The 18,894-nt window shown below is 33.6% G+C and overlaps 2 protein-coding genes across 4 annotated transcripts; both read left to right on the top strand.

Annotated features, from left to right (window-relative positions):
• Positions 1–391: 391 nt before the first annotated feature.
• Positions 392–2,224, top strand: LOC110736083 (uncharacterized protein At2g34160-like). The gene is made up of 5 exons (XM_021916223.1): positions 392–586; positions 713–761; positions 1,256–1,318; positions 1,427–1,491; positions 1,791–2,224. The coding sequence occupies exons 1-5, from the start codon at positions 476–478 to the stop codon at positions 1,929–1,931; spliced, it is 429 nt and encodes a 142-aa protein (XP_021771915.1). The 5' UTR covers positions 392–475; the 3' UTR covers positions 1,932–2,224.
• A 6,406-nt stretch (positions 2,225–8,630) lies between these two features.
• On the top strand, positions 8,631–18,838 carry LOC110737134 (flowering locus K homology domain-like). 3 transcript variants are annotated; one of them, XM_021917503.1, is made up of 7 exons: positions 8,631–8,768; positions 9,140–9,737; positions 13,651–13,906; positions 15,043–15,191; positions 15,275–15,553; positions 17,990–18,187; positions 18,417–18,838. In XM_021917503.1, the coding sequence occupies exons 2-7, from the start codon at positions 9,150–9,152 to the stop codon at positions 18,606–18,608; spliced, it is 1,662 nt and encodes a 553-aa protein (XP_021773195.1). In that variant the 5' UTR covers positions 8,631–8,768; positions 9,140–9,149; the 3' UTR covers positions 18,609–18,838. The 3 variants fall into 3 exon arrangements, with proteins under 3 accessions (XP_021773195.1, XP_021773196.1, XP_021773197.1); XM_021917504.1 differs by having other exon boundaries at positions 17,993–18,187; XM_021917505.1 differs by having other exon boundaries at positions 18,002–18,187.
• Positions 18,839–18,894: the final 56 nt, after the last annotated feature.

An 18,894-nucleotide genomic window follows, 5' to 3' on the forward strand; every position in this document is an offset into this window, starting at 1 on the left:
TTTGTTCTAACTTCTGAGGTATTTTAGGGAAGATAAAAATTGTGCATATAATCAAGCTAGGGACAAAATTTACAAGGACAATATTCATATATAGCCTTTCATTTAGAGATAAATTGTCTATAATAAGTCAAAATGCTTAAATTGGACACTATATGCAGTATAACAAGAAATTTAAGATGAATATTTTCTTCATACACTATTTAACAAGTGCTTCTAAATATGATTAATAAATAACCCCAAAATAACTTATATTTAACCAAACACGTGGTAGATGAATACTAAGAAAAAAAAGCATATGTTCCCACCTTTATTGATAACCAATCAATATACATTCTATAATTGAGTTTAATTATAACCCGTTTCATAATCATTTTTACCAAAATCAAGTTGAAATTCTTAAAAGAAATATCTCTCATATTTCTATTAAAGGCTAGCAAAAGGATAAAACAACAAGGATAATACAAAGAGAGAAAATATGGCGTCGACAGAAGTGGTTATTGTAACTCCTCTTTCGCCCACAAAGAAGAACAGAATTCAAGTGTCAAATACCAAAAAACCTTTGTTCTTTTATGTTAACCTTGCAAAGGTTAAATTATATATTTTGTTATAGTTACAACATTTACTTCAACATTTTTATATTAATGTCATATTTTTTTATTTACCTTGTAATGTTAATTAGTGTTTATGTGTTTGTTGTGCCTTATTGGTGCAGAGATACATACAACAACATAATGAGGTCGAGCTTTCTGCATTGGGCATGGGTATGTTCTTGTGAACATATGAATTCATTATAATTCTATTTTTTTGTCCTCCAATTGGAAATTAGAAGAAAAATGATTCAAACTTTCTTACTATATTAGCACTTTAATTACATTTATTTACTCCCCCGTTTCATAATGTTAGTCCCATATACTATTTTGGGCGTTTCAAAAAAATCTACCCATATTGAATATGTTCCATTTCTAATTTAATGTTTTTGGAATTAATTGGTTGTGGATTGATGACATAGCTCTAAGCAAATATATTCTTCTTTTCTTATTTTATGTGATTGATTTTATATGTGACTAACATTATGAAACAGAGGGAGTATTTATTTACTAGGTTTCTAATCATGATGTATTCTCAATCATATATGTTGTCTAATTACATCTCTAACAACTTGATAATTTTGTAGTGAATGTATATTCAATTAAGATCACTTTCTTATATTTCAATTAACAATAAAATATTCACATTTTGATCTTGTGTATTACAGCAATTACAACGGTTGTCACCATTGCTGAAATTCTAAAGAATAATGGTTTTGCTTGTCAAAAGAGTAATAGGCTTGCTCTACCTCTCACTTCTATCATTTTAACTTATATTATTTTTCATTGATTTATAGTGTATCTTTCATGAACCTATTTTTTTTTTCTTTGGAGAATAGAGGTATGTACATCCACTATTGGCATGAAAGATGAAAACAAAGGTCGGATGGTTCAAAAAGCCAAGGTAATTTTATTTTTTTATTTTTTTTAATTTTTTTTTATTTTTTTGGCTTTTTAAAAATATGATAATCAAATGCAGCATGTCTTTCATTCACCAACACAAATCAATTAAATTAGATTAATAAATTATTATAAGCTTTTTCCAAAAAACGGAAAAACTGTAAGTACAAAAAATGTGAATGCTTATTTTTATAAACAATCGATGATATTGCATGCATTACTTGTAAATGTCTAAATGGTCGTCTTTTGCTATGGAGTATAATTTTACCCATGACTTATCTTTGTATATATATATGTTTCCAGATCGAAATAGTGTTAGAGAAAACTGAAAAATTCGATTCTTTGATGTCTCCAAGAAGTAAAAACAAAGATGACGACAATAAAAACGTAGACAACGACAACAATAATACTAACACGGCTCGTGACACTTCAAAGGAGAAATAGTCTATGAGCATGCATTTCAAGTGCTATTTCAACCATTGCTCTCGTTTCTAGCAATTTGTAGCTGACCATTATTTCTTACTAAAGGTATAGAGAGAAGACCTCCATATATTAGGGTAATATATGCACATTAATGACATCAGTCAATGTGACATTACTATGAGAAATGTCACTAATGGTTGTTGGTTGCTTCTTTAGTGAACCTTATATGTATTCATTTATAATTATTTATTATTTATTATTTATTTTGCCTTTCACTTCTATTTTTGGAATTGTACAAGTCACCGTTGATGACTAATGACGGAGCAATGATTGAAATAAGAGCCTTTGTTTTTGTCTATTTCTAATTAAATTTTCTCGTTCTTAGTTTGTTAATTATTTCCAATATTGAATCTTTGTAATTTTATTTTTTTTTGACGGGGATTCTTTGTAATTAACTAAGCCCTATGCGTAAATGCGTAATGATTCACAATCAAATATGTTTAAAAGTTTATTGCACATCGAGTTTTCAATCAATGTTCTAATGCACAACTAGAAATTATAAATAATGTTCTAATGCACTATTAAAAATTACAAACCAGATTTCGATTACAAGTTGAAAAACCATCAAACTTTACATAGTTAAGAACACTATTAAGTATTACATAGTAATGAAAACTGTTAAGTTTTAACAAACAAAAATTTGTACACTAGACGTAAGATAATTGATCATTCATCACTTCATTAGTCACCCTCTGAAATGGATTAGAGCTTATCAACTATAATCTTTGCCTGTTGGATTGTTAAATACTTAACATGTAAATTATTAACAATGCATGGAATAAGTGTACGAGTTAGAAACAAATACAGTGTAATTCGATCTATAAACAGATTAAAAAGATTTAAAGAAAAAGCTTTAGATGAAATAAAATAGATTATAATCAAGAAAAAATTGCTCGGAATAATCCTACCTTCGGGGCGTCCGCCCAGAATAATCCCACCTTTGGGTTATTTTTAAATAATCCGACCTTTATACACAATCCGCTAAAATGGTCCCAAGTGACCTATAACCGGTTGAGTAGATATATTTTTTTTTATTAAGTTTAATTTACACGTGTCACCACGTGATTGGTCAAAAAATAAGTTATAATTTAAATTTTGTTTTAAGAAATGATTATTAGTAATTAACATTAGTTAATTATTTTTAATACCCATAATCCCATAAAAAAAACCCTAACCGTCTCCTCTCTATTTTTTCTCTCTAGGGTTCTTAAAAAAAAAGTGTTTCATAGGCCAAAAATAGTCAAATTTCTCCGGAAATATGGCTATATCCGACCCTTTCCCTTTAGTTTCTTTATGTTTTTGTTATTGAGTTCAATAAATAGTACCCCCATAGTGGGTTTGAGTGTAGAAAGTGTCCCTATGGTGGCTTTGTTCTAGTTTTGTTTTTGTTTTTTGAGTTTAGTATGGTACAAGTTGTTTCATGGGTAAAGATTTGTGCGGGATCGAAAAAGAGGTTAATCCTTCGATTACAATAAGATGAATCAGACGAAAAAAAAAATTCAGGACTACAACAAATCGATAGGCCCCCTCGTCGAAAAAGGTTGTAAATCACAACGATATAAAAGAGGGTATGAACATTGTACGATTTGCAACAACGATCGTTGCTCTGCTGAAAGGAAGCTTTTATTTGATTCAATTGTCATGTATTTATTAAATTTAAATCTCTCTGTAGATGTCGTATAATTTTTTATTTATGAATCAATCTTTATTATAAAAAAAATAATAAAAAAAAACCTAAAATTTAAACCAAACCCTAGCCCCACCACGACCCTTGCCACCTCCCCGCCTGGTCGCCCCTACCATTGGCCTAGACGAGGCCCAGAGCCGCCAACCCCACCGCGACTAGAATCCAGCTCCCCCGCGCCGTTCGCCGACCCTCCCCTACCCTCTTCTGTCGCCACTAAACCACCACAACCAATCAACCATTATCGGAACTTCGCCCTAACCAACCTCAAAACCCCTTCGAAACCCCACCAAACCAGATCCCAAGAAACGGGGTGGTTGAAGGAAAGAGGGGTCGGAATTGGGACGGGAGAAGGATAAGGGGGCCGAGATTGAGACGAAGAAGGAGTTTTCGAGGGTGGAGGAATGGTTTTTCTGGGTTTTCATGGGGGAGGGAAAGGGGATGGTGATTCGGTTCGATTCGTGGGAGCTTTACTTCGATGGTGCTTGGGAGGGGTAGGGGGGCGCGCCGGGGGAGGGAAATCTGGGCGGCTAGAGTAGCGGCGTAGGGGAGTCGGGCGGTAGGCTAGCGGGGATGGGGTAGGGGGGGAGGGTGGCGTGGGCTGGTGGGGGTTGTTTTTCAAATAATTAATATATTTTTTTTCTTTACAAAAATTTAACAATTTTTTAAATTTTATTTTGTTTTTATTTTTTTGGACCAATCACAGGCCGCCACGTGTCAGGTAACTTGTTATAACAAGTTACAGGACCGGTTGGGACCATTTTAAGCGGATTGGATATAAAGGTCGGATTATTTAAAAATAACCCAAAGGTGAGATTATTTTTAACATACGCCTCAAAGGTGGGATTATTTCGGGCAATTTTTCCTATAATCAATGATGTAAAAGAAAACAAAAAGACTAAGATTATAGTCTAACCGTCCTCCCATTCTTCCAACTTAAGAACATATTCTGCATAATTGGAGGAGCTTGTAATGGACGACGTAGGCACGTAGCCAATCTTGTGAACAAATTAGTGCTTTGAAGTTAATGAAGCTCGAAATGAATCAAGAACTCGACCTTTGTTGCTAAATGCGGACTCTCCACCAAACTAAAATATCAAAATTAGGGCCATTAGAGCATCTTTATTGGTGAACCCAAATAAATGGTTCATGGGTCACTATCACCATTTCTCTCTCATCCACATCAACCCAACAAACCATTTACAATATTCACTCTTAACAATGAACACTAAACAATGGTTCATCATCAATACTCCCTACCCCACCTTATTTTATTTTTGTAAATATAATCTTTTTTGTTTCATAATTATAATTTATTAACCCGATGTCAATGTAATTAATTGACGTATTTAATATTTTAATCGTGATTACTAATTAAGAAATTATCGCATTTTTTTATCAGCTTTTTAAAAAACTAATTCTTGTGATTAATATTTTTTAAACAACAACGCAGCTAATTTTAATTAACAAAAAAAAAGAGGTACAAATCGTGATTACAGTTCTACAACTATAATCTAGTACATTTTATTTAAAAAAAAAAACAACTACACATCGTTTTGTAAGATGTTCTTAGGGATAACCATTTGTTGTAAACCTAGTTGCCTAAGTTTTCGTTGTTACCAAATTTATTCCATATATGTTCGACCAAGTCGTTTTTTAGCTGCAAATGAGTCTGTTGATCCTCAATCTCTGTTCTACGAGACAAGTATAAGTCGATATCCACAATACGATCAGTACGGTACTCGGTAGTGTCCTCATTAGCGTTGCCTCCAGCATTCATAAACTCATTGGTATTAACGTTATTTTGATACGTCTCTCGTTCATCTTCAACGATCATATTATGTATTATGATGCAGGCGAGCATGATATTGTGGAGTATGTCGGTATCCCACGCCAAAGACGGCTTTTTAATAATGGCAAAACGAGCTTGAAGGATCATATTTTGACCCAAATTTTTTTTCTTCTTTCTATTTGTTTTGGGGTTGGTATAAGCATCCATAATTATAATTTATATTTGGAAAAAATAAAAATTTAATAATAATAATAATAACGACAATAATAATAAAAATAATAATAATAACGATAATAATAATAAAGGAAATAATAATAATAACGATAATAATAATAAAAATGATAATAATAACGATGATGATGATAATAATAATAATAATAATAATAATAATAATAATATTAATAATAATATTAATAATAATAATATTGGTAATTATAGAGGGGATTTTTGAAGAGAAAAATATAGTAGAAAGAAATGGATTTTCAAAGTTGAAGAAAGTATAGCAATATGGGTGTCTATTTATAGAGGGGAAAAAAATAGAGCCGTTGGTAATTTTTTTTTTTTTTTTATTTGTGTTTTGTAAAATATATCCGTTGCAAAATTACAACGGATTTATTTAAAACAGTGACACGTGTCAAGCAGCGGCTGGGCCAAGTGGCGCGCTCCCAGCCGCTGCTTTCTATTTTTTTTCCTGAAAAAAAAATAAAAATGGGTGGGGCCCACAATCCATAAATTCGTCCAAATGCTTGCAGCAGCAATCGATCCCACAACCATTCACTATGAACAATTATAGAGATCACCATTAAGCCACCCATTCACTTGTTCACTGATTGTGAACTATTTTTTTGTTCACCCTTAAGGCTGCCCTTATATTGCCACAACCTCATCACTCAATTATTTCTCAAGCTCAATATTCAATAAGCGCAACCAAGTAAATAAACAATTTAAAAAGTTGAAACAAAGTCTTATGAATAGTGTGCGGATAATTATAAATGTTTGTTAACTTATTATTTGCCCTTATTAAGATTAACTGTCTCTTTTATTAAACTCTTAAAAATAGTGCGTGGACATTTATTTTTCTTCATTAATGCTGTCAATAACTAAATTTGTGAGTTGTGACATAAGACCAAACTGAAAAGAGTTCCCGAACATGACTAGCTATAGCGCGCACATTAGCCACCCTAATTCTAAATAATGTTTGAATTATTTAGGACGTAGGACTTGTTCTCTTCACCTAAAATAAGGTGATCTGGTTTTAATATTATAAGATCTGGTTTGATTTGGTCTGAATGTTTCTAGTCTCGTCTATATTTATCTTATTTGGATTTATCTGCTGTGGTCTGGTCTAGTCTAGTCTAGTTTGATTCTTCTTGTCATTATTTAACAAGTCTATCTGATCTAATCTGAATTTTTTTGGTTTAATCAGAATATTTCTGATGTAGTCTGATTAGTATTGGTCTGAACATAAATATTTGAAATAAGACCTTGTTCACTTCACCTTATTTTGCTGAAATGAAATAATTTTTATCGAGCTGAAATTATTTTTATTGAACTGAAATTATTTATATAGAATTGAAATTATTTTTTCTGATTCTCTATTATATTTCTTCTATATAATCATTGATTTTTACTGAATTGAAACTATTTTCACTAAAATAAACCTATCTTAGTGAACTGAAATTATTTTTATTAAAATGAAATAATTTTTATTGTAAAATGAAGTGAACAAGGCCTAATTTGTACAGTATAGAACAAGTCCGGAGTCAAGGAAGGAGGTAAACTTTAGAATAGACCCGATGCACAATAACTTATTGAGTATATCATATGAAATGTGATTATATCATTTGAAAAGTGATTATATCATCCAGAAATTGATTATGTATATGTATCATTCAAAAAGTGAAATTATCATTAAAAAAGTATCAAACAGTAATTATATCATTCGAAAGATAATTATATCATCGGACTAAATTGTTTAAAATACGACTTTATCATTCAAAATATGACTCACAACAAGATAATTAGGGGTGAGCAAACCGGGTACTCGGTCAAAATTTTAGGAACCAGATATGGAATTGGTTGGGACTGGTTCCTAAAATTCGGAATTGGAATTGGAACCACTTCAACCGGGTCCTAAAATTTAGGAATTGAAATTGGAACTATCAGGTACCGGTACCGGTTCCGGTTCTGGGTACCCAAGTACATAATTGTTAAAGTTTAATACAAATTATAATACTTAGTTTGATCCATTTTCATTTTAAGCGTTCAATACTTATATATATATTACTAACGAGATATACATTTAACATATTTTTGTTTTAAAAATATTTTTAGTTTAATATATATTGGGTAACCGGGTACCCAACCGGTTCCAAGTCCAAAAAAATTGAGATTTTGAATTGGAACCGGTTGCAATCAGTTCCTTAATTTATTATCCGGAATTGGAACCACCAGGTCCAATTTCGATTTCGGACCCGTCAGTTCCTAACAGGTTTCGGTTCGAATTCCGGGTGCCCAGAATTTTTGCTCACCCCTAAAGATAATTATCAATAGTTATTATGTGCACCATGATGCATATAGAAATAGGTGCACCACGTCTATATTTTTGAACATTTTGTAAAAAAAATTGAACACTTTACAAAAAATGAACATTTAGTAAAAAAATTTGAACACGTTACAAAAAATGAACATAAACATCCAATTTTATATGTTCATATTTTATAAAGAAATGTTCATTTTATATGCAGTAAACGTTCAGTTTATATTACAAAACTATTGAATTATTACGAGTCAGACAAACTTCTTTCAAAAAATTTATGTTTATTATATAGTGTTGTATTTAATATACTACATGTTCAAAATTTGTGATTGTTCACATTTTTTTTACATTGTTCAGATTTTTTTACTAAATATTCAAAATTTGCGATGTTCAAATTTTTTTTTACTAAATGTTCAAAATTAGCAATTGTTCAGATTTTTTACTAAATGTTCAAAAGTATAAGTATAACGCACCTTTAAATTTACGGATAATTATATTATTTAAAAAAGTGATTATATCAGCCAAAATGTGACTTTATTATTTAAGAGTGTCAAATATTGGGTCTACAATGTCCCATACAATTATTTCATTTTTAATAGTTTCCCAACTTTAGTCGTGCTTAACCTAGGCTGCATATATATAATGAACAGCCCTCGCCCGTGACAAGCCGCTAGACAATACACTCACAAACAACGTTATCTCTTCTTCGTCTTCTTGAATCTTCGTTACTCTTTTTTCTTCTTTCAATTCAAATCTCTCTCCTCCATTAAACCAGCTGCTAAGGTAAGATTTTGTTCTAAATCATCGAATATCAGTCTCACAACCTAGGGTTTATCGTTACTTTTATTCAATTAGGGTTAGGGTTCTTCTATCGTGAATTCAAAGATTATAACGATGCTAGTATAGTCCATTTAGGGTTTTACGAAGTTGGTTTATTGAACTATTGGCAACAACTGCTGAAAGGTTTTTGATGAGAAATTTCACTATCTATTGTTAATCGTTGATTTTATTCAATTTAGGGTTTTTGCTAGAATTTCGTTGTTAGTCAATTTAGGTTTTTTTTTATTTTTATTTTTATTTTTCTGAATTGTTATGGTTTTCCGTCAATTGTTATTTTGATTTCTTGTTTGTAATGTTGGTTCTATTGTTGGTAGATTTGTAAGAATGGCAGAAGCTGAACAAAACTTTGTCGAAAACAACGAAGAGCAGAATTTTGCGGTGCAGGAATCTGAATTGCATCATGTTGGTGTTGATGAGTTTGAACAGCAAATTATTGCTGGGAATGTGACTGAAGAGTATAATTTTGCTGGAAATGAGGCTGAGAATCAAAGCTTGGCTATAAACGAGCAAAGTTTTGCTGAGAACGAGCCCGGAAACAATTTTGTTGAGCAAGAATATGCTGAAAACGAGAATGAGCATACATTAGAGGGAGAGCAGGCTATTCACGAGTTGGATGAGGATCAGTTGAAAGGAGAATTCCCTGATAATGAAGTTAATGAGATGGGTGATGCTCCGGTTGATTCGAGTTTTGAGAAAAAGGACGAACATGAAGAAAATAATGTGGCAGCAGGTGCAGGAGTAGAAAAGAAATGGCCTGGGTGGCCTGGAGAGAGTGTTTTCAGGATGTTGGTACCCGCCCAAAAGGTTGGCAATATCATTGGACGCAAAGGAGAATATATTAAGAAAATCGTTGAGGAGACCAGGGCGCGTATCAAGATTTTGGACGGTCCTCCAGGATCGCAAGAGAGAGCTGTAAGTTTTTACATCTTTCTCTAATTGTTGAAGCCACTATTTACTTGCTCTTCACTCAGTCATTTGTGTGGTTGGCCTTGATGCAAGGTTGATTACCTACTTTATTGTCTATATCCCCTTCGTATATTAATATGAGAACAGTTAGGTCTAACAGTACTGCTTTATGCCATTTTCTGTGAAGGATCTCTAAATTGGTTAATGCATATAAGATGGAATGTGGCATTGACATTGTTCAAGATTATAGAGTGTTTGGGTGTTGGCCACAATATTGAAATTGCTTGTTAATGCACCCACTACTCCACTAGCTATTGTTCAAATGATTTTAGTAGGCGCTTACAAAATCCATAAACCATATGATAAGATACTCTCTCTTCACTATGACCTACTCATTCTTAGCGTTTGTTGGTTGATTGCATAAGAAACAATAACAATCATATATAGCTGACTAAAATTATTTTACATCAAGTCACTAACAAAAAAGTTCTATAATTCCAGCACTTCGTAAATTTTATCATGGAAAGATTTTTCAAGTAATTTGTCAAAGTACAACAATTAAAGCTTATTATTGGACAAAAGGCTGTTATAAGACATTTGCTGGGTTCCATATCTGGAAGCTTACCTCAGACATTGAGATTTTAGTACCTGAATAACAAGATATATGATACTGGAATCACCGTATCATGCTAAGAAGTCTATAAAAATTTGAAGATGGAATCAGGAAGCCTATCTCAATGAACAATGAGCAATGTAATGCAAATATGTGAGAGTAAAGTGGAATCACAATAATCAACAGATAAAATGTGAAAAAAAAAGTTGATATTTTGCAATAACAAAAATGAATATGTGCAGGTTCTGTTGGCAATTATATAAGGCTACGATACCAATGCCATCCCAAACATGAAGCATCAAAGGTCCAGATTGCAGAGATCAGCATGAGCATTACAAGTGCTGAAAAAAAGTTTTTACTTGGCTAAATAGAGTTGTACTTTGTAAGAAGCTCTGCACTGTTTTCTGGAAATCAGTGCCCCGGATGGCTGATGTCATGTCAAGCATTATACATCTCTGTTGAAGAACTCCCTCGATCATGTTTATGATCAATGACCGAGTCAGAGGTGCTTTTTGAGCTTCTTTCACCCATTGTTGAACCAAGTTTAATAAAAAGAAAAAGAAGTAAAAACTGAAAGAACCTCCACTAGAATCAAGATGCCTAAACTAGTCATGACTAATGTCTGGAAAATGTTACAAATTTAAGTTTACAACTGCCAGTTGCCAGAGTGATTGGTGTTAAAAAATAAATAAATAAAGGAATAATCATAAGGTATGATCTTAAAGCTAGGCTAGTAAACAACGTAGCTGGCTGATCATCGACAAGAAAACTTATAAGCAAACAATTATTTCATTAAATTCTAAATATATAATACCTGAAGTAAATCAAATTTCACCCTTTGTGTCTTTTATTGATATATAATTAGCCTGATGAGAATATGTATCTTAATAAAATTTTGTTTTATTACTTTCTCAATGTTTGCCAAAAAAGAAGCTTGTAGTTTAAGTTCACATGCTTTATTGTATAGTTGTTTATTAAGATTGCCTATTCAATTGGTATTTTATTCTTATTCATGCACGTTGTATAGGAATGGTTTTGTGGTAGAAGCTCCTATTTTTGGTGTTTGAGGGGGTGGTGGGGGATTAGGTGTGGATATGTTATATTTATGTTCCATTTCGAAGGGGAGTGTGTTGTGTTGGGGGGTGGCCCTTTTTGTTGGGTATATAAACAATGGCGGACAAGGGCTCAATGAATTCTTTCTTATATGTTTACTAATCCCTTCGTTCCCATTTGCCTTGGTGCTTATCAAGGTATATAGTTTTTGATTGTAAGTTATTTGGTTATTGTCATCTAAGTGAAAAGGTAGATGTGATATTGGTTAGTATTGATAAGGTAGATGTCAAGGAGATAGTGGGGTAATTATGTATATAGCGGGGGGAAGTATGGGACTTTTATCTTTTTAGTGGTGGTGAAGAGGAATGTATTAAAGAATATGTTATCTAAAAAAATTACTTATCTAAATGATTGTTGAACACTATGATGCTTTGTTATTAAACAATGTTGGTTATTGTTGAAGCTTCTAAAAGATGACGCTTTGTTGAGGAGAGCTAATTCCAGGTTGAACAACATGAACTGTTTATGACTCGGTATACGAATGAGAATATTAGGTTCTTGTCTAACTTACTAAAAGAAATAATGGACTAGGAGCAAGCTTCTTGGATTAAATCATTTCACTTGGGTTTTGGATGAAGATTTAAATTAGGAGTAATTCATGGGAGGAAATATTATTAGGTGATTAAGCCGATGTTTAGGTGTTTGAGATTACTTGCATGCTTCATGTGGTGCATTAAGTTTCAAGTGTGCTTGCCTTTATATGTATTAAATGTGCATGGAAACATGTGTTTGTGTGTCATGTTCTTGTATTGGTATGTATGCTTCCCTGTAGGTGTTTGGTTGGTAGATTATATGCTTATGATTTGGGCATTTAACTGCTTAAAACTTGTTGCTGGAGTTCGTAAACAGCAAATGTTGCTTTCACTAGTGACCATGTCCTTGAAAATGCTGAATTGGTTCTTGTTTTTGTGAATCTGCTGCTTTGGAAAACTTGTAACAATGATGTGGGCTCCAATCGTGTGACTGTTTTGTAACATTGTTGGGGCACCATGCACTAATACATGCTTGGCTTATTTATATTTCAGTGTGCAGTAAATGTATAAAATCAACACTGACATATTTAAACAGCTGAAAATTGCTTTTTGGGCACTGTGTGGTTATAGTTATCTGAATTTTATTGAAAGTTTTGGGAAAACTTGTTGAGCTGTGGGAATTATGTGGAGGGAAACAAGTATATCACAAACTAGCTTTAAATTCGAGTAGCTTGTTGCAGTATTTCTCATCTCAGTTATGCTAAAATTTGAGAAGTTACCTAACTAAAAACTTGTAAACCAACTGACCAAGCTATTATTTAACTAAGCAAGCTGAGATATTCTGCCATACAGTACTTTTTTGTTTCAAATGCTAGCCATTCAATCATTGTGATTTGAGTAGTTTACCTTGACCTTTGAAAATAGTAATGATTGCATAAACATGTTTGATTAAATATGTATTTTACACCTTGACAAGATTTTTTATTTTGTATGAAACTGACAAGTAGGTGCTATTTTTCTATGTTTAGGTTTAGCATGATGGATATTATGATGTTACATGGAAGCTTAATGTATTAAGAATTATGAAAGCTCCTTGTGTTGTTAACTGCTCACTTGCTTGGACTCTTTGGTTGGTTTGGTTTGCCAGAATCTTGATTTAATCTTCTTATCCTGTGGTCATGGAGAGTTTTGGAGGGTTGTATGTGAATAAGTTTAGATCACTATGTTCTATTGTTATTGTTTTATTTTAATCGTTTGAGTATTTTATCTATGTTTTCTTGTTTCCCCCCTTTTCCTGTGATATTCCTTTCTTAGATTCTTGGATTCCAGGGAGATAAGTCATTTTTTTGATAAAATCTGAATTTCTAAAATGAGTTAAATTTTATTAGCTAGCCTAGTATAAGTGGATAACAGAAGTGGTTTGGAGATGTTATGCCATGGCTTGGTGAGGAACTCCTATTGTGGCAGTTGTTACTAGTTCTGAACATGGCCTTGTGAGGAACTCCTATTGTGGCATTTGTTACTAGTTCTGAAATTTTTTTAGGCTACAGAGTCGCCTATAATTTCTACTTTATTCTAGCTCTCTTTTGTTGACCTGTGCTACTTGCCCTCAGGAATTTTTACTCTTGGAAAAACTACTGGATTTAAAATTTGAGTTCCTGAAATGTTAGTGAAAAGGTGTATCAATCCTTTCTTAATGCTTTCATGTTTCTGCTTATAGGTAATGGTTTCAGCTAAGGAGGATCCTGATAATCCTCTCCCTCCAGCTATGGATGGACTTTTGAGGGTTCATACACGTATTGTCGATGGACTGGATGCTGATGTTTCTCAGGCTCAGGCTCCTCCTGCAGGAAGCAAGGTTTCAACGAGGTTGCTAGTGCCTGCCACCCAGGCTGGCAGTTTGATTGGAAAGCAGGGAGCCACTGTTAAATCAATTCAGGAAACTGCAAATTGTATTGTTAGGGTTCTTGGACAAGGTACTATATGGCATCAGTTCTTAGAAGCTATTCTGTTTAATTTTCTTTAAGGCCTTGTCAGTATAAGGGAGGAGATCCAGTGAAAATTACTTCAAATGAGAAGGATCGAATTCCCAATTATTTTTTTACTTAGAATGTGTATATGCTTCCTTCACTCTGCTTAAATTGCTAGATTTGCAACTGACTAGTTGCAAATATAATTGCATTATTACTTTGTTTGGCCAATGGTTCTCTCTATCTCTCTCAACTTATGGGCACACTTTATTTTATTCTTCTCTCTCATATTCTAACAGGTGGACCCCTACATTGCCTTTAAGAAAATGGAGGAAGTATATTTTTCTTTGAAACAAAATGTATGCACATAATAATTCAGCCAAAAACAATTTGCTCTTTGGTTTTAAAACATGCAGGTTTTATATCATCTGATTTACACTTTCTTTCTTTTTTTTTTTTTTAATTTTTTTTTTTATTTTCCCTACTGCAAGTCGTATGTTATCCGATCTTGGTCTTTGGCCACTTTTTTTTTTTTTTTTTTCTCCCTCGTCTCATATTCTAACAGGTGTGTGTCCCCCACATTGCCTTTTAAGATAATGGAGTAAGTATTTTTTCTTTTTTGAAACAAAATGTATGCACATAACAGTTCAGCCAAAATCATTTGCTCGTGAGTGAAAAAATATGCTCATTTAGTTGGAAAAACATGTCTTATATTCACACATTCTTCCCTTTTTTTTTTATATATATTTTATTTTATTGTACTTCCTCCGTTACTTTTTAGTTGACACGTTTCTTTAGTCACGTTTGCCAATGCACATATTTAACCGTTAATATCTTTAATAATTGAAAAGCAAAAACTATAAAAAGTTGATATTTTGAAAATATATATCGTGATGAATCTAACAAGACTCCACATGACTATATTTTTTATTATGTATCACAAAACACGGTCAAAGTGAAGTGTGTGAATAGTGCTAAAGTCAAAACGTGTTAACTAAAAAAAAACAGAGGTAGTATGTTTTATTTAAATTTTCCCTTCCGCAAGTCTTTTAGACTTGTATTATCTGATTTTGGTCGTTGGGTTTCGTTTATGCATTTTGTTTTGGCAATGCTATGCTAAATTTTACTTTGTATTGCTGCAGAGGACCTTCCTGTTTTTGCTCTTCAAGAAGATCGAGTGGTTGAAGTAGTTGGGGAAGCTGTTGATGTTCACAGGGCCATTGAACTGATTGCAACACACCTGAGGAAGTTTTTGGTTGATCGTAGTATAATACCTGTTTTTGAAAAGCAGGTAACCACTCATAGATATGGTCATTTTAATCTGTTTATTTCAAATGTGTATAACTCACTTGGAATGGGCCTTTCTTCATCCAGATGCAAGCTTCAAGTGCTCCCATGGAGCATATGCCACCTCAGCCTTGGGGTCCCCCTCATGGTCTTCCACCAAGTGGAGGTGGTGGACACGGCGGTTATGGTTCTGGTATGCAATATATGCCACCACCACGTCAACTTGACAATTATTATCCACCAGCAGATATGGCACCCCCTCCTGATAGGCAGCCTCACCAAGGAATATCAGCATATGGAAGAGAGCCTCAAATGGGTGTCCATGGTTCATCTAATGCTCAGTCTACACCATCTATGATCACACAGGTCTGTGCTCTTGTCTTCACCTGATAGTAAAAGAAAGTGATTGTACTGCTTTGTTGTGTTAGATATGAATATGGACTGATGCTGTTGGGTATACTCTCATGTCAATGCTAATTATGTATAATAATAACTTGTTGGAGAGCTGTGCTGGATTGTAATTTCTGATGCTTAACTGCTTGAGTGTAGTTTGTCTAGATTATAATATTCTTCGAGGGATATTTGATAGTTAATACAAAGTATAGTTTAGTGGCTGTTAAGTGTGGCCGTGAGATTGTCTCTATAAAAGGATCTTAACTAAGAACCCAAAATCTTGCCAGTGTCGCCGATTTATTAGCAGCTGCCACATCAATACTGTCCATGCATGGTGCTGACTGCTGAGAGAATTTTGTGCTCTTTGAAAGCGTACTGACAATTTTGTTTCAAATATCTTTTTTTTCTTTATTATTTTGAAATTTGCAATACGAACAACTTAAAACAACACTGGAGTTCCTCAATTTTTAGAATAATTGACACTGTTTGACTTCTTGCAATATTCATCTACTACTAACTTTTGCCATGTATTAATACTAAAATTACAAAACTCAAATGTGATTGAAATTATTGTCAAACTATTATTGATATATATTTTCATTATATCAACTTTTTTTTTGTAATTTTTACTAATGTATATTTTAATGGTCAAACTTATTCGTAGGCATGTTTATCTAGTCAAACCGTGTCAATTATTCTAAAACGGAGGGAGTATTAGGGTAACTTCAGAGCCCAAATATCATATTTATCCCCGCCTCCCTCAAATCTGTCAGCCCCACCACCCTCCCTTCTCCCTCAGCACCATCTGCACGGAAAACCGCTTTCCCACTCTTACCCTCACCAACTTTGTAAACACACTTACTAATATTTAACCTACCTGGTGTCATTCTTACCCTATTATTCATCCTCACTGGAACTGATGAGGGAGAAATATCTTGAGGATGAGAGAAAGCAGAACATCCCTCTCTTGTGCCAACTAAAAATCTAGATATACTCCTTTTTCTTTTCTTCTTCTACACTAGATCTACTTCAACAACTGTTGTAAAATGTGCAAACGAAGGGAATATTTGCCTGTAAGAGAAAGGGGAGAGGAATAAGGTACTGGAAAAGGGTATGGCTAGGGGATAAGGTTAAGGAGAGAAGAAGGGTCGAGTGCCCTTAGGAAAGGGGAAAGTGTAGAGGTGGTCGGAAAAGCCGATTTGAGCTGGGTTTGGGTGGTTGGGCAGGTGTGTAGCTAGATCCTTAGTGAGATGTAATTAGGGATAGGTGGTTTATTATCAAGGGTGGAAAAACTTTCTCATTCTTCTCTTGTTTCATGTGCCAAGTTGCCAACTCCAAGTATTTGAAGTTTTTATTAAACAGAGGAAGTAGTTTGGTCCCTAAATCTGGATTGCTTAGATCGAGGCTATCAAACTGAACAAGGTTGCCAAAATTGCAGTATGTTCGGGTTGCATATGTAGTGTAGATCTGCAATGTGTAACTCATGCAGAAGTTTCTTGTTTGTGGGATCAGACATAATTATGCACTTGTCAAAATTGTTAGCCCTCTTTGAATCTTATATACTAACTCCTTTTTTTTAGTTGACACGTTTTGACTTTAGCACTATTCACACAGTTCCCTTTGACCGTGTTTTATGCTTTATACATAGTGAAAAATAGGATCTTGTTAGATTTTTCCCAATATATATTTTCAAAATATCAACTTTTCATAATTTTTTATTATCGGTAATAAAGATTAATGGTTGAATTTGTGCATTGTCAAACGTGACTAAAGAAACGTGTTAACTAAAAAGAAACACTGTATTAAAAGGAAGATTAAATTATTTTTGAAGATTCAAGCTGTAGTCTTGTTAAAATTGTTTTTAAAAAAATTATGATACTGAGTTGTAATCTTGTTAAATTTTTTAATAAAAAAGAAGAGTTGTATTTCAATATATGTATAGGAGGCCAAACGCTCATAGTTATTACCCTTCCTCATTTATTTGAATCTACTGATGCTAGATCTAGGGGTTTTAGTCCAATGTCCGAACTTTGACTTGTATATTACGGCGAATCTGTAATTTCCAGTGGCTTTGGTGAAGTGGATCGTTACTTGGATAGTGCCTGGTCATTTTTATTTATATTTTGGGACGTTGAGGAATCTTAAGTGTTGTAAGCTGGTGTATTGAACTTCCTGATTGGGTGACTACATTGAGTGGACCATTAGTTTTTAATTTTTTATTGATGATCCTGGTTGAATTTTTGTACAAGTAATGACTTGAGATTGATGTATTGCTAATGCTGTTAAAGCTTTACTAGAATATACCCAATTACCCATTGCCCATTGGGCATGGTTTTAGTGGTCCCCTTTTTTTAGTGCCCATTCTCAGCATGAGTTTCCACAACTCATAAACTCTCTTCTCACTTAAAGCAGATCACGCAGCACATGCAGGTCCCTTTGTTATATGCAGATGCTGTGATCGGTACCAACGGCTCCACTATAAGCTACATTCGGCGTGCTAGTGGTGCTACTGTCACCATACAAGAAACAAGGGGTGTTCCTGGAGAAATGACAGTTGAGATAAATGGAACTGCATCACAAGTTCAAGCAGCTCAGCAGCTCATACAGGTAATGTTTGTACTAACTTGTTGATGTACAGTCTGTTTTTAAGTGTACTCTGAGCTTATTAATTTTGTAGTCTGTTGCACCAAAAATATTAGGCCTGTAAAAATTATCCACGCAACATATTTTAAGTTTTTTTTAGTTTTTTTTCTTGTGCCCTTGCTAAAAAAAGTGGACTCCCAGCATTTTTTCTTAACTTTTTGAGTGAAAGCTGTTTGATGTGCATGGTTTGCAGAATTTCATGGCAGAGGCAGCAGCAGCCCAAGCTCCATCCCAAGCAGGCGGTGCAGCGGACCAGGGTTATAGCCAAGGTTATAATTCTTATGCTGCTCCTGCTTCAGTGTATGGATCTGCACCGTCTAGTGCTGGACATGCAAGCCAACCTGGAGCTTATGGATCAGTGTATGGTGGAAATTATGGCTATTAGATTGGCAAGTCACTTTGTTCATTTAGATTTAGTGTTACCGAATAATTAAATAGAAAAGGCTGTATTACTATGTTAGACTCCAATTATTACTATAAACTGTTTTTGACTGCTCAAGTTACCATGTGTTTGCGACATTAGATATACTAACTTGTAATTCAGGTTTTTGTGTGAACGTATTGACTCCAGTCGTAGTCACCCATTCTATGACAGTTTTTTTGGGTTAAAGAAAATTGCTCGCTGTGTCAGCCCATTATATTCTTTTAAATATCAAGATTATTATTAACAA

This window comes from Chenopodium quinoa, unplaced genomic scaffold, assembly GCF_001683475.1.
Source record: "Chenopodium quinoa cultivar QQ74 unplaced genomic scaffold, ASM168347v1, whole genome shotgun sequence".
In the NCBI taxonomy this organism is placed as follows: domain Eukaryota; kingdom Viridiplantae; phylum Streptophyta; class Magnoliopsida; order Caryophyllales; family Amaranthaceae; genus Chenopodium; species Chenopodium quinoa.